This window comes from Culex quinquefasciatus, chromosome 2 (assembly GCF_015732765.1).
Source record: "Culex quinquefasciatus strain JHB chromosome 2, VPISU_Cqui_1.0_pri_paternal, whole genome shotgun sequence".
In the NCBI taxonomy this organism is placed as follows: domain Eukaryota; kingdom Metazoa; phylum Arthropoda; class Insecta; order Diptera; family Culicidae; genus Culex; species Culex quinquefasciatus.
Window position 1 is genome coordinate 130331848 of NC_051862.1, and position 16827 is coordinate 130348674.

Here is a 16827-nt window from a genome sequence, read left to right on the forward strand (position 1 = left end):
CAGTACATGTTTTAAAAATAATAATCTTGAGAAAAACCTTACCTGTTGGAAAATATTCTAAAAACAAATTGAAATCCTATCAAAGTCACCCCGGTTTACGGTATGTATTATGAATGGTCTGATAACTTTTTTTGTGAATTTATCAGTTAAATTCGGGTGTTCCACAATTGTGGGAGGCACAATAACATCCCACAGTTATGGAACAGGCAATTTAGAGGCAGTGTTTTGCTGCTCAGGATAAAAAAGTCTTGACATGAAGTTTTCTGTTCAAAAAGAACTACATTTGCTGTCAAAAAAGCAAAAGAATGTCCAAATATAAGTCCTAAAAATAGTAGGGTCGACAGAAAAGATGCATTTGACATTCTATTGCGAAATTATCACAAAAGTGTTCCGAATTTGTGGGTGTTTCGAATATGTGGGATGACTGTATGTACTTTTTGTCAAGTCAAGGAAGGTACTGTACAATTTTACAATAGAGCCAAAATAAAGAAAAAAAATCCAAACAAGGTTATAATTAAGTCAATGCAGCAAAATTGGAATTGATTCTGAGGTTCTAATCAATTTGATTATATTTTTAGCTCTCTTCCGCCAATGGTTACTCCAGAGCATCAAAATTTTGAGCTCAAATTTTTTGGAACTGGGACAACTTTAACTGCCCCTGTTTGCATAAATATCCAATATTCTTTTTCATCAATTTCACGTTAATTTTGCAGTTCGTGTGCAACTTCAAGGGAGCTAAAGTAGGGGAAAGTGGGGCAAGTGTAACAAGCTAAGGAAATGCTCGTTATAACCCATTAAAAACGTTAAAAAATCTGTCGGATTTTTTAGAATCATCTTATTCCAGGTCTTGACTGAGACTTTGATAGAACAAGTTTTTAAAAAAATCTGTTTTTTAATGTAAAAAATTGATTTTGAAATTTTTGATTTTTCGTACGTTCTACTCAACTAGTGGGGCAAGACGAACAACCCGTTGGGGCAAGAGGAACAATGCATGAAAAAACATGCAAATTTACTGACATTTGAACTATTATCACTTAGATACATCAGATTAGGATGTATTTGAAACGTTTCTTTCATTTTTAGATTAAAAAATAATATTTTACTAGAAATTTTACCGTTTTTACGAAAAAAAAATATTACTTAGATGATAAAATAGTAAATTTTCATGATATTATTATATCGTGTATGGACTATTTTTTAAGAACTTTTATGTATTTTTTTTCACAATAAAATATGTTGCTGCAGCAATTCGTATTTTTTTCCATACTAAAAATCCATATGGTACACTTGCCCCACCTAAACATGATTTTTTAAAAGCTCTCTACAAAAATAACCAAAACATAAATCATACTTTATAATACGTGCAAGTCATTGGTTCCCTACCACTACTGATCTAGGAAAAATAGCATTTTGAAAAAATGAGCCTTAAAACGAACCCTAAGCCTTATTTTGTACTTTCCAAATATTATAAGGAAACAAAGGTTTTGAAAAAAACTTCATTCAATCTTATGCCCCGTGGCGTTTACGTCGTTTTGGCGGTTATGTGGTAGTAGAATCAGCTAATTGCATTGCTAGCAACAATTCCTCATACTGGAAATAATAAAAATTGTAAAAATTACGGCTTTACGAGCAATTGTTCCTCTTGCCCCATATGGTCGTCTTGCCCCACCTTCCCCTATACAGAAGTGTCATCAGGAGTGAAATTGGGTCCAAATGCTGAAATTTGTATGACCTAATCGCACCCCCAGACCCAATGTCATCGCTGATAACGGTACTTTGTTCAAATAAAACTGGAAAGTTTTTTCGCGATAACGTTTTTGTTGCAAGTATTCATCCAGACTATACACAGTAATTCCCCACGAAAACAGCATGGTCTGAAAAAAATCTCCTATCGGACTCGAGATTTTTCTGGGTGTTCCTTATCCCAAATATTTTGACCCGTTTTTTGTTTTTGTTGCGTCGTTAGGGTGACCTACATCGTGCTGAATGGTCCTAAAAACGGCAATTCTCGTCAATTTTAGCATAAGGGTAATTCTCTACCAACTCACACGAAATCGGGAAAAGTTGCCCCGACCCCTCTTCGATTTGCGTGAAACTTTGTCCTAAGGGGTAACTTTTGTCCCTGATCACGAATCCGAGGTCCGTTTTTTGATATCTCGTGACGGAGGGGCGGTACGACCCCTTCCATTTTTGAACATGCGAAAAAAGAGGTGTTTTTCAATAATTTGCAGCCTGAAACGGTGATGAGATAGAAATTTGGTGTCAAAGAGACTTTTATGTAAAATTAGACGCCCGATTTGATGGCTTACTCAGAATTCCGAATAAACGTATTTTTCATCGAAAAAAACACTAAAAAAGTTTTAAAAATTCTCCCATTTTCCGTTACTCGACTGTAAAAAATTTTGGAACATGTCATTTTATGGGAAATTTAATGTACTTTTCGAATCTACATTGTCCCAGAAGGGTCATTTTTCATTTAGAACAAAATTTTTCATTTTAAAATTTCGTGTTTTTTCTAACTTTGCAGGGTTATTTTTTAGAGTGTAACAATGTTCTACAAAAATGTAGAGCAGACAATTACAAAAATTTTGATATATAGACATAAGGGGTTTGCTTATAAACATCACGAGTTATCGCGATTTTACGAAAAAAAGTTTTGAAAAAGTTGCTTTTTGCGTTTCTCTTTGTTTCGTCGTCCGTGTCTGTCGCGGGTGACCATGAATGGCCATGATCGATGACGACCAACTTTTTCAAAACTTTTTTTCGTAAAATCGCGATAACTCGTGATGTTTATAAGCAAACCCCTTATGTCTGTATATCAAAATTTTTGTAATTGTCTGCTCTACAACTTTGTAGAACATTGTTACACTCTAAAAAATAACCCTGCAAAGTTAAAAAACACGAAATTTTAAAATGAAAAATTTTGTTCTAAATGAAAAATGACCCTTCTGGGACAATGTAGATTCGAAAAGTACATTAAATTTCCCATAAAATGACATGTTCCAAAATTTTTACAGTCGAGTAACGGAAAATGGGAGAATTTTAAAACTTTTTAGTGTTTTTTTCGATGAAAAATACGTTTATTCGGAATTCTGAGTACGCCATCAAATCGGGCGTCTAATTTTACATAAAAGTCCCTTTGACACCAAATTTCTATCTCATCACCGTTTCAGGCTGCAAATTATTGAAAAACACCTCTTTTTTCACATGTTCAAAAATGGAAGGGGTCGTACCGCCCCTCCGTCACGAGATATCAAAAAACGGACCTCGGATTCGTGATCAGGGACAAAAGTTACCCCTTAGGACAAAGTTTCACGCAAATCGAAGAGGGGTCGGGGCAACTGCTGTGTGAGTTGGCGGAGAATTACCCATAAACCACTTTTTTCAAAAAATCATTACTCCATGCCATTTTAACCGCTTTTAGCTAGATTGAAGGTAAATGAAAGGTGATAAGTTTGCCTTTCAAGGAAAAAATCCGAAAATCAGCCGAAAAAGTCGAAAGAAAACCTAAAATGGTGTTTTGACCGTGGCTGGAGGCAAAGAGCCTATGTCTGGAATTTTTTTAATCGGATTCTTCGTAAAATTTTACAAAACAAATAAAAAAATGAACCCGTTCCAGAGACATGATTTGTTGAAAATAAAAACTGATTTTCTCGACGTGCCATGCAATTTTATGAAAAACGAAAATCTGTGTTGGAGGTCACGATGGCTCTTACGGCTCTTACTCACCCGACATCTATAGTTTGCATTGATTTTACTTTGTGACGTTAGCGCTATCATAAAGAAATATACTTTAAATTAACCGCCAAAAATTTTTTTATATGGATTTTTGGGAGAAATTCGTAAAAATTTCAGGCACCAAATTTTATTTTTTCAACTTTATCATGCTGCCAATGAAAAATGAAGACTTTCTGGATCAATATAATTAATGAAAATTATTGTTAGGACTCCTAACTATGATTTAAAGTGAAATTCGGGGCAATTTGAACAAATTTTTAATGTTTTTGGAAAAAAATGATATTTTATTAGACCATTTTTCAGTAAATAACAAATCGTAAGTTTTAAACGTACACTGCCACTTAAATCAGGTCCGTTTCATGTGTAATTTCGTCAATATTGAGTTAATGATGCAGTTTGTTTCGAAATCATGTGAACTATGAGAAAAACCAGAAAACTTTGGTACTTTGTTCCAGAAACCGTAGAAAATTCACTTTTTCGTTAAATTCTAACACGTAACCTTTTGGGCGGGACAAATTTGACTTGCTTTTTTCTCGGATTGCTGTTTTTAAAATATGGGACGGACCCAATTAGAGCGGCAGTACCGTAGAGTGACAGTAAAAAAACGACATCAGGGATATCTCCTGACTCGACTCCCGGTCGGAAATTGCGGACGCATTTCTGGCGTTCGTCTGGGAGCTTGCGCCAGCCATCTGGCAGAATTTCCCCCAGATTTGCCCCAGATTTCTGCCATGATTTCTGGCGAATATGACACAAACCGGTCGTGCACGGTTCAACCGATTGAACCGGTTGATTTTGTTGCCAGACGGCTGGCTGAAACTTCACCCGATTTTCGCCAGAATCGTCTGGCGTAACGCAAAACTTGGCTAGAATAAGAGTGCCAAGTGTGTCTGAACTGCACGACAAACGTCCGCCTGCGCCAGACACTAAAATTTACCAGATTATTTTCCGAGTGGGTTAGGCAAAAATAAGTATAACTGTGCTAATTTTGAGCCAAATCGGTTAAGGTTAAGGGGTCGCATTTTATTGTTGAAGTTTAAATGGGAAAAATTGCGAAAATGTATGAGGAAAAAACATCGTTTCAATATTTTTCTGCCAGGTGGCGCTGGTCTCACCCAAAATTGTCCAAGTGATAGAAGTGATTGAAGGAAATTCAATTCCCTAAAAGTAAAAGTATTTTCTCATATGCGTACTATATACTCCTTATATACTTTAAAGTATATAAGTCGATTTCTTTTCATCGCATTGCTAATAACTCATCAGGATCAACTCGGATCTTATTGCACCCCTCGACAAAGTTGTAGAGAATTCAATTTCCTACAAGAATCACACGCTTAAACAAACTTGGGCGAGGACAGCGCCACCTGCAGCCAACATTCTGAAGCTATGTTTTTCACATATATTTTCAAGATTTTCCTTATATAAATTTTTGAGTTGTTGATGCAGTTTGGTTCAAAATCGTGTGCACTTTCAGAAGAGCCTATAACATCCAGTACTTTGTTGTAGAAATTAGGACGAAATCCAGTTTTTTCGTGAAAACTTAACACGTAGCCTTATGTGTGGGACAAACTTCCCTTGCGTTTTACTCAGCTTGCTGTTTTTGCATATGGGACATTTATGTGAACATGGGCAGTACAGTGAAACCTCTTTTTACGCGGTGCGTTACGTTTTATTAATTTACCGATTTCTCCGAAATGACACAACATTTAGATAGGTTTTGTTCAGATCTACAAAATTCTTTTTGAAACATGCAAAATATTGTATGGTTTTAGAGAAATCGACGAAATAAAAAGCGTAACGCCATCGCGTAAAAAGAGGTTTCTCTGTACTTATTTTTGCCTAACGAATCGAACCAGGGGGTATCTCCTGAGATTTTCCAAAATTTTAAATTTTTCTTGTCACCCTACTGTACAGGCATTCAAAGCATGGCGGTTTTTTTCTGATAAACCGGGATTATTGAGCAAAGTGGCTCTTAAAACGATTTTTGAGTTTTTGAAAAATATCTCTTTACTGGTTAAATCTACATTGTCCTAATGTTTATAATCTAGCTATTACTAGTTCAACATAAAAAATGCGATAAACCTTACAGACAGTGCCAGAATCAGCGATAATAGAAAATCTTCTCTAGCGAGTACCGAATCTCTGCCAAACGCTAGAGTTATCTCTATAACAAATCTTCAGTAACCCTCAATCCACCAGTAACATGCTTGATGGGCTTCTTAAAAGCACATTTTCACTCTACTTCAAAGCAATTCTCCCGAAAAATGGGTAATAAACGAACTTTCACGATATTAAAAGATCAAAAAGATTTACTCCGTCTTATATCCACCTCACGTACAAAAGCAACAGCAAAGGCTCATTTCGGTAAAGGTTCATCACCGTACAGACGAGAAGGTTCTTCCTCCACCCACTGGATAATTCCATTTGAATGAATTAATTGGCATGCAAATCGGCTCAGCCTCCCACCGTATCCAAAAGTTTAATCCAAATATTTCGTTACACATTCGAGAGGATATTGGAATCGCTGTTGGAAATTTGTTACGTCATATTCTCACGAACCCTTCACTTACTTGGAGCTGTACGCCGTGCTACACTTGAAGATGTAACCCTCCTCCGTTCCGACGAGGAAAATCTCCGGATTATTCGGATGAAACACCATACACATGCCGCAGCCCTTCAGCTTGAGCGAGCTCCCGTCCGGGCCACCGACCTGGTCGATATCGAGAAACAGCGAGATAATTGTCGTAATTGCGAGCTTGTTCTGCATCAGCACCCAGTTGAAGACGCGCCCGTCGCCGGAAACGGTGAAGAAGTTAATCTCGCCGTCCTGCATGTCCGGGCCCCACTTGAGCTCCCACACGCACTCCGAGTGCTTCCCGTTGACCCCGTGGGACATGTAGACCGGCTCCTTGGTGCCCACCTGCAGGTTGTACACGATCACGTTTCCGTCGTACAGGCCAATCGCAATCAGGTACGGGTACTTGGGATGGATATCGCAGCACATCGCGCCCGATTCGGTCGTAACTGGGTGGAGAAGAAAAGGGAAAAAAATCGAGAAAATGAGAAAGTTAGGAGCCATGAAAATGATATTTATAATGAGACGCGTTACGCGGAAAGTGAGAATCTTTAAAGCGATACCAGCACAGTGGGCCTATAACTTGGGAATGTTATGGTTTGGGGTCGAAGGGTATGTAAACCAAGATTTGGCTAACCCGCTTTGCACTGATTATGTTTTTTATAATGCATTGTTCATTCTAAATCTAAGGTTACTTTACAATAGGATGTAAACTTGGACGATTTCGAGCAAAGTTACGTCCTTCAAAAATTGCTCAGAAATAAATTCAATTTCTAAAACAAAAGGAAGTCAGTTAACTAACTCTCATTCGTGTCAAAAAAGAGGTTTTATGTTGATAAAAATATCTGCGCTTAATTTAAGATTTTAGTAGCAAATAAACATAAAAGTCAAGAGTCATGAGTTCCCAGAATCACGATTTTTTTTTGAGTCGCTTGACACTCTCAACTTGAGATAATCTGTTAATTAGTGGTATTTTTTTGTTAAACCTGTCCATTCAAATATTTTAGAATTAAAAATACTTACTTCTGTAATCGGGAAAGGACGGATTCTTGATCGTAAATAGGCACACCGCTCCTTCGTTGCCTTGCTTCATAAAGTCCACTGTTTCGAAAAGATAAAAATATAGAATAAGAAAACGACAAAAACAAATGGGAAATGTTAATCAACATCACACAACATGCTGCGGTTTGTTCTTGCTCTAAACCTTCTAGCGAGGGTAATCATGATACTTAAGTTTTCCCCCGTCGTACTACGACAGCAGCTTTCCACCAAATACAATTTCCACCCTCGTTGTAATAACAGATAAGAGATAACAATAATAAAAACGGATTTTACGATTACCAGTGCCGAGCACCTTTTAATTCAATGAACGCCGAGAGAAGCCCACCCAAGTGTCGTAAAAGTTGTTAAGCTTTTTATTTCAAACCCACCCCCTTTTGGGATTGAAATTTTCACAACCGTTTCAGAATCTCCGTTTCCTCCCAGGACGCGACATGTCATCGTGGCAACAATGTGATGTCAGTGTCAGGTGTGCCATTCCAGGCTGGGTAGACTCAACTCGTGTAAAAGGTGAGACGATAATAAAAAGTAAAAAAAAAGTTCAGCTCCAAACTCGGTGTAGCGGCAAGCGTATAAAGTATAAAAATCGTATTAATTCTGATTTTACGACACTTTGATAGGTGTTTGTACTTTTTACGACGCCCAAACGCCGGAAAAACGTATAAAAGGTGTTCGTTACTGCTTCTGCTACATGAAATAAAAGCTTGAGCCGAAGCTTATGCTACGTTGTCAACGAAAGTTTATGGTCTCGAACTCAGCATACTTCTTTACAAGAGCTTATAATGAAAGTGTTTCTAAATTCTTCCCACCAATTGAAGCGAATTTCAATTACCATCGAAACCTGACGTCAAATTTGTGCCAAGCCAATCAATAATCCTGACAAATTATTCATGCCGCGTATGTGCTCTCCTGAAACCAAATTGCATCAATCTTCTCGAGAGGAAAAACGAACGTAAAAGAAAAGCATCGATCCTTGCATAATTTCCCGCCAGGTGGGTACGCCACCCAAAAACATCCACAAACACAGCCATAAATAATAACCAATCTCTGGATTTGCTCCCCCGGAATGTCGCACGTCCTAATGATGCCCGCACCGAAGGTAAGGAGCATCCACATCCAAAAAACTTGCTGCACAAATTGAGATTGGCAAACGATACACTGTACCAGAGGCGCACTAGACATCAGACGGCACTGACATTCATCAATCAATCGCCGTGACACTCACGTGTGACACACACACACACACACACATGTGCTTTGGGCTCTGTTTTCGATATTTTCGATGTCAATTTTATCCCCGGTTCACTGTATTGAGCTATTCATTGACGAGACACGCTGAATGGGCACCAACGTGATTTATGTCCATATCATTGGAGCAAAATAACTGCAAAACTAGTCGACGCGATGATTTGTGATGGAGACGGTTGGTTGATTGTAATGGACTTGTTGGTTGGACATTCAACTATGTTTGGCTGATATCTAATTAGATGTAGGGGCAGAGGGGGCAGAATGGGCCACCCTTGGTTTTGGGCTTTAGAATGGATTTAGACCAACTGTAAGGCAAGGATCTTATAAAGGACGTCAAATAACACCACCATACCGAAAACGAAAGTTAGATTCATTGTATTTTTCAAACTATGAGCAAAAATGTATGTTTAGTGACAAACCACGCAAATGTTGTTTATTTCGAGGTTTTTAAATAAGCCTTCTGAAAAGTTGGATTATTTGGAAAAGTTTGTTCAATGCTTATAATGTTACTAGATGTTACTACCAAGGTAAACAAACAACAACGGAACCTTCAAATCACTTAGAGGCTTGGTGGTGGAAGTGTTAAATTAAAATCCACGTGGGGCAGAATGGACCTCCCTTTTCCTGCCTTATAAAAACAATCAAAAGTTACAAATTTGAGCTAAATGGATTATTTCACTCCTGGTAGCTTCACAAATCACAACTTTCAAGAATAAAGCAAATTTTTTACCCACAAGCTGGCGAGATACAGACTAGGGATTAAGTGTCCCCGAGTATCAAGTCTCCCCACCCTCCCCTATACTTTTCCGAGAACATTTTTTTTTTTTTTTTGGTATGGTGATCCAGCCGCACATCGTTGATGTCGAAACCTCTAAACTGGGCCCTCGTCCTGTCACGTCCGTCAGTAGTCTTGTCGTACATTACAACTAGAACCAGATCTGCCAATGAATTAGTACACTTCGACCAAATAAACACTGACGCTGTATGGATCTGACTCTAGAATAAATGCACAGTTGTGTGTTATTCATAAGTCCAAAATGTTCAATTATTCATATAAGTCCAAATATTCATTTGCGGATAACTACCTAACTTGAATTGAATACAAGATTTAAAGCAACCTATCCGAAAGCTACTCTTATCTCAAATCCCCGACATTTTAATTATTAACAAAAAAAAACGTTTCTTTTAAAACCTGTCTGGCTTCTTTTAAAAACAAAAAAATAACAGTTGATATTTTACAAGTCGTGAATTGAAAAAGAGACGACCATTTGTTCGTCAGAATTCCAGTAGATCCTCGATTCGCAACAATGGTCGATACAATCATAATCCGACAACCGTTAGTTCAACAGATCAACGAATTTAGTCCGATATCATTTCACTATTGATTGATCGAGACTCTATGGAAATTTTGACAAATCAGAATGGTTTTTATGCTACTTGAATGAAAATCACCGATTCTGATAGAATTACTAAATTCACTGTTACTAATTTTGTCCCTAAATAACTAAAGGCAAAGTATAAAAAGTTGATATTTATAGTTAAAATCCTAAATTCTACAAACACTATTTTTTAAACCCGCATCCTAACCTGACACCCACATTAAGATAGGGAAAAATCACATATGTAGCGGTTCATTGTACAAATGTGATACTTCCACTATCAGAGAACCTCCTTGTCTCGATGACAGCTTACCGGCCATCGATTAAGCCCTGAGACTACGCCAAAGTGGGTTCTCGCAGCATGAAGTGGTGTCCATGTGTAAAAATGGAAGCTTCAGCAATATAGTGAACACTTCGATTTTAATTCCACATCGAATCAAATCATACTCTTTGCCAAACAAGCATCAAACCTATGACACTCATTATGACTTTTCCGAGAACATTAAGATAAATAATCGGCAGATCTGATATTTGGCACCATTAAAAAAGCGCTCCCATTTTGTGAATGGAAATTAAATCCAGAAGTGTTGGAGATAGTCGCTTTTTATTTTATGAAGTTGGGCATATCTCTGCTTTTATTGAACCAAAATTGATACTTTATTGAATGAACATATTTTGGAAACTGTTCTTAAAAATGTGGTTGGTTTGAAAATGTTTTAAAATGTATTGCAAAAAATGTGTATGGAGCTCGTTTCAAAACTTGATTTTTAGATTTTTTGAAAATGTTTTAAAATGTAATTGCAAAAAATGTTGTATGGAACTCGTTTCAAAACTTGATTTTTTCAGCACTCTTCGTATTTATCCAACTCGGCGAACCTCGTTGGATAAATGTGCGACTCGTGCTGAAAAAATCCTTTATTTGCAACTTGTCGCATAAACTACTATAAAATCAGCACTTAAAAAATATTAGAGGTATCCAAACTATTGATTTTCTTTAACTGACAGCAATTTCACATAGTTTTTACAGCAGACGTGTCACAAGATAGCACACAAGCGACAAAAAATCACCATGCTATATATCGTTGGTTAGGCAATTGATAGACCTTTTAAATGAGTCCTAAACAATTATCTGGTAACCCTGTCTCATGTTATGACCACTGAAGTGATATTTATGTACTTTTTGAAGCCGGATCTCACTTATTTGTATGTAAACTATGTCCGGATTCGTCACCCGACCCGTTGGTTAGATAATCAAAAGACCTTTCCAATAAGTCTTGAATTGTAAAGATCTATGAGAATCTTACAGTAAGAAGTGAGGAATCATGAATCAAACTTCTGAAGCTTGGTATCAATGTGAAATACCATGCGTCTCCACCGTTCGATTAACGCCAGTAAAAGTCCAGATTTGCTCCAAAATTGTAACAATTTTGAGCTTAGCCCTGCTGCAAAATTGATTGTTTTTCGACCGATCAAAACTGCTAAAATTTCAATATCAGTATCAAACTACTCACGCGTTCCAAAGCACACCGCAAACAGATCGTAGTACAGCGTATTGAAGCACAAATCCGTCACGCACATCTTCTTCGTCTTCTCGTACGAAAACTTCCACAACGGCAGCAGCGTTCCCTCCTCCTCGCGAAACTCATCCGACGGATCCTCCCAGTAGCGGTAGTCCTGCGCGATCTCGTCGTAGATATTTTGGTTGACCATCCGCTCGATGATCTGGCAGGCCTGCAGGTACCGCTTGTTGAACTCCTCCGTCTGCTTGGCCTTGTCATCCTTGCGCGACTTTTCATCCCGCTTGTGCAGCATCGGCTTCTTTTCCTTCTCCCGTTCCTTTTCGCGCTGCTGCTGGGCATAGTCCTCGGCGTACGAGTCGTAGATGACCCACTGGAGCACACTGGATCCGTAGGATGACCTCGGCGGCGGAATGGTTTGCGTATCGACGGCCTGCGGATGAAGTTAGAGTTGATTCGGGTGGTTTAAGCTGGTGACTTCAACTTACTCTCGAAGGATTTGCAATGGTCAACGCAGCACGCTCGCAGAAATTGAACTGGTTGGTCAACTTCTTCTTGGGTGCTTCTTCCTCTGGCGCAGCTTGGACTTCCTCTTCCTGCTCCTGGGCTTCAGCTTCCGCTTCAGCTTCATCTGTGGGCACGCGATGAAAGGATGTTAATTATTCTGTCCTGCCTCACTCCCTTCAGCAACTAATCCGTAAGATAGCACTACCTTGTTACCTCTACTCTACGATCCAAACACGGCTGTTACAACGAACCGAAAGGGTTGTATAATTAGGTGTTAACACTACAACGCTACCACGACGACTCTAGGGATCTATATATTCGAACTACATCTACAAACTCGACAATGGCTACGTACAGAATATATGTAACGCCAAAATACCCAGCGATGTTAATGGTAGAGAATTTGCTCATAAAAGCGGAAATTTTTGGTTAGTAATATATACTAGCACACCGAAGAGTACAGACGACACAGCGAGTATGAGAAGGAGAGAAGAGCTTCAGCATAATAAATAGGATAACGAAAAATTACACGACCAGTAGTCTATTACAACATCGCAACGGCGAAATGAAGCCTATGGCGGGAGATATTTACAATAGCGACCTTACAAGAGTGGGCAGCGGGGAGGTCCGTAAATTCGCAGCAAAAACATGAAATTACCTTCGTCCCGTTCGGTGTCCTCGCCGTCCGGCGTTTCCGGCTTGGGTGTGGTCTCTTCCTCCTCCGGGCTTGGTTCGGCCGGTTTGTCCAAGGTGACGTTCAGTTCTTTAATTTATATCGGGTTGGTTGGTTGGCGAATTTTGGTGGAGTGTGGAATGAGTGAGTCATGCAAAAAGAGACGTGACAGAGGAGTTTCGTACATTGTATAGTTTGTACGAGACGAGAGTGATGTTGCTCCGGGCGCGGTAATTAGATGAAATATTAATTTGCACTCTGTAAAACTGTTTGCGGTTTGAATAATGAAGCATTGAAAACCATGCAGACGAGAGCTTTCAGCAAGGAGTGTGAACATTTAAAATTTATATTCCTCCCGAAACTTAATCTTGGTATTCTTTTCGGGTACCGTAAACCGGGGTGACTGTGACGGGTTGAAAAATATTTTTAAAAATGGTTAACAAAACAAAAAATCTATAGTTTGATGGAAATCCGAAGGGAAAACTATCGAAACATACTAAGCTTGATAGATGAGTGTACAAATGGCTCAAGAAGAACCCATCTCAACCAAGTTTTAAAAGTTTTAAAATCTAGCTAAATATTATTACGAAAACGGTGGTGAATAGGAATATTTAAATGATCTCAAGGTGTCATAATTTTCTCAACGATCATTTTGACAATTTAACACAAAGAATAATTGTTTTAATTTTCGTAAAAAACAAGAAACCCCCAAGCTCAAGAATAAGGGGGAATTTCCATACAAATTCCCCCTTTTTCTCGAGCATGGGAGTTTAGGTATTAAAAAAATTCAAAAATATTTTCAAAATTATAGACACCAAAATGTCTAAGTAAATGTGGCAGTATTTTCATTAATGCTTGAAATTTACATTAGAGACCAAGAAAAATTCATATATTTATGAAAAAAATAATTATTCTTCTGAATTTAACATGTGTGCCGGCGAGCCAAATTTACTACTTGCATTACAATTTTAAGAAAGAATGTTGAAAACTGTTTATTAAAAAAGAAAAATTACATTTTGTATGACTGATAAATATATTGATCAGTTGAAGTTTTTTGATGTTTTAGGTATTTGACATTTTTCATCTTTTCGTCAATAGAAAACAAAAAACGACAATTTTCTAACAGTGTTGAATAAAACAGCTTCCAATCAAATTGAATGCTTTTTTTCTTTAAATCAACAAATCAATAAAGAAAAAATAACAAAAACATTTTTTCAGCTTTTCATTTTCATGTCCCAAAACACTTTTAAATCTGATTAGGACGCTGCAAATATTTTTTGTTAGTACACAGTAAAAAATTGTGTAAATTTGGAAGGTGTAATTTTGGAAGGCTGAATATTACTTCTTTTATGTGTAATTTTTCCTTAATTTAGACTGAAACAGCGACATTACTTCAGAAAAGTGGTACAATTACACATTTTCAGAGGTAAAATTACACATTTTTTTCTGACATAAAAGATGTACCCCTTCTCATATGTAATATTACCATGCTTATCTTCTGCGTAGTTTATATACCACCGTCTGGTCGAGATCGAAGGGTGGTTGAACTGTGACAGAAGACAATCTAAATTAGTTCATATTTAGATAAAAAAAATAAACCAGAATTTAATCATTGTCGCCCTGGTTTGACGGCACCTCACTATTTAAAACGGATTGCATAGTCCAGTAGAAATACATAAATTTCGTGTATCAAGAATCGGATGTATCTATGCAAATAGGAAGAAGTAATGTGACAACAATTTAACCAAACACAGCTAAAAATGTAGTAATAATTATTGCATTATTTTTTGCAATTTTATGTGATTTTACACCCTGAAATATGTAGCCCATCAGTATGGGAAACTTACTTGACCGATTTATCGATTGTTCGATTTAGAAAAAAATAATACCGTAATCTGGGGTGAATCGGGACTGCAGTCTGAATAGGGACAGCCCTTTTTAGAGCACTTAAAGCTTTTAAATTTGGAAATGGATGTACACATTTTGTTGGCCTGAGTCTGTTCTAACCGAAACCAACCAGAAAAATCAAAATATTGTGCTCCAACATGGTTAAAACTGCTGTCCCAATTCGCCCCATGTGTCCCGATTAACCCCAGTTTACGGTACTGATAAAATAGAATAAAAAGTTGGTTTTTCATGTACATTTACAATATCTTGAGTTTATATGAGATAACGTTGACTAATTTTGCTCATATTTGGTCTAGATGTTTCGGAACAATATTCGGACTTTTGAGCGAAGTTTCTAAGCTTTTCATTGCTTTGATCTCTTTAAAAACAGAATTGTTTCTTATCATAAAAATGTAATGTTTGATGAATATAGAAAAAAATAACCATAAACTCTCTTGCTTCTGCTAGATTTTCAACGCTCAACGCTCAGTTTTACACAAAAACCAATTCACTCTTTTTTTTCTCAAAATGCAGATAAAACAATCTAGTTTGTTTGAGTTGCAAAAAATCGGGCAAAAATATCGAAAATGTTCATTCCAAAAGTTCATGCAAAAATCCACGACTTTTCACGGTCCGTCACAATCCAAAAAAAAAAAAATATAAACCCGTCACACATCGTGTAGTCTTCTGTGACTCCGATTCTGAGCAGAGCAATTCATTCAGCAACAAAACAGTCAAATCACATTACCATCGGTTCCCTTGCGCGAGATCTGCTCCTTGGCCTCGGTGGTGTCCTTGTGCAGCGAGGTGCCCTCAAACTCCAGCAGCGTGACCGTGTTCTCCGGAACCGGAATCGGCACGTAGGCACCCTCGCGGAAGTCATAGATGACCAGGTTCCGGGGCAGGTGCCGATTCTCGGTGGACAGTAGCTTCGGGATCTCCTCGCCAAGCTCGGCCTCCGTTAGGTCCAGCTGGTCATCCGGTTTGAGCAGCTGCTTCGACTTGACCCATGACTCGAACTCGTCGTTGTCGACCGGCTCTCCCTTGCCCAGCTTCTGCATCGAGGAGACGCGATGCTGCGAAAGAAACCCAACCAAGAAGATCGTATTACTCTTTAAAAGTTTCAACAGTTTGCTCATTTTCGTACATCGCTGCCATCGCTCTCCAAGCTTAGAAACGACGCCGGCGAAGCCATCAAAGTTTACAAAAGTCCACTTTCGTGGTCCAACTCGGAATCCAATCAACCATCCCCGGCAAACGCCGAGCCAAAACTGACTGTGGTGGGAATCCCCGAGGCCTGAAAAACAGCAATCACATGTCTACCGACAGTTTGGCCGGAAAATCTCAAACCTTCGTGACCTTCCCTCAGGATCCACACCCTCCTTCCTCCCTCCCCTTTCGAACTAGGTACGCCTCTGGTTTGCATATTAAAAGCATAAATTTAAAAATTAGAACTTTTCGCCTTAAAAAGAAAAACTTTTCGGTGTGTTCCTTCGGCGATGAACATCATGCACCGCGGCGGCAGCTCCAAGGAATGAAGAAGACAGACCACCTCGAGGCAATACGAAAAATATATATGACGGCGGCGCGGAAAAACAAGACAACTGTTGTTATCAGAGCAGAACCGAATGCTCCCGCAAGAATCGTACAGTGAATGTTGAAAGTTTAAGATAATGCGGTGAAAGTATTCACGAGGAATGTTAAACGGGAAATGTCTCATTCGCAGCATCCGATTAGGAGCGGCCGTGGCTGACTGGTTACGGTGTTCGCTTTCTAAGCGAATGGTCCTGGGTTCGATTCCCATCTGCTCCCAACGAGAAAGTATAGGAAATATTAATCTTGAAACACTGAACATGAACGAAAAATCAAAGTCGCCCGAGTCGGGGTTCAAACCCCCGTCCTTTGGATTGGTAAGCAAAAATGCTAACCACAAGGCCATCACGGCTTGATGAACGACGCCTGGAATTAGGAATACTGTTACTATCAAACTATATACGCGCTGGGTCCTTGTCCATAGGGACGTGGCGTTACATCGTGCTGCCATCTGGTTTTTTTAAGTGCAAGAGTGGAAAAGTGCTGAGTCATCTTCTAAAAATAGACAGCGTCCTATCTCGCCCAGCAAAATAAAGTCGATAAAGTAGTCGGTTTCGATGAGAAAAAGTGGAAAACGTGGTCTAAAAATAGCAACGCCATCCCCCTATTTGACAAGGGTTCGGAAGTTCTAAATAACGTTTGAATCCGATT

The 16827-nt window shown here is 38.5% G+C and overlaps 1 protein-coding gene across 5 annotated transcripts in view; it reads right to left on the reverse strand.

The window, feature by feature from the left end:
* Positions 1 to 16827, reverse strand: part of LOC6031998 (dynein intermediate chain 2, ciliary) — a 41353-nt gene that overhangs the window by 3293 nt on the left and 21233 nt on the right. For 2 of the 5 annotated variants that reach the window (XM_001842614.2, XM_038256498.1), the window contains exons 1-7: positions 15731 to 15846; positions 15332 to 15659; positions 12682 to 12786; positions 12005 to 12147; positions 11511 to 11949; positions 7337 to 7414; positions 6309 to 6762 (exon numbers count right to left, since the gene is read on the reverse strand). In XM_001842614.2, the coding sequence (XP_001842666.2) occupies positions 6309 to 6762; positions 7337 to 7414; positions 11511 to 11949; positions 12005 to 12147; positions 12682 to 12786; positions 15332 to 15659; positions 15731 to 15778 (1595 nt within the window). In that variant the 5' untranslated portion in view covers positions 15779 to 15846. Of the gene's footprint in view, positions 1 to 6308; positions 6763 to 7336; positions 7415 to 11510; positions 11950 to 12004; positions 12148 to 12681; positions 12787 to 15331; positions 15660 to 15730; positions 15847 to 16827 lie in introns of those variants that run through there. The other 3 variants (XM_038256495.1, XM_038256496.1, XM_038256497.1) reach the window with 2 other exon arrangements.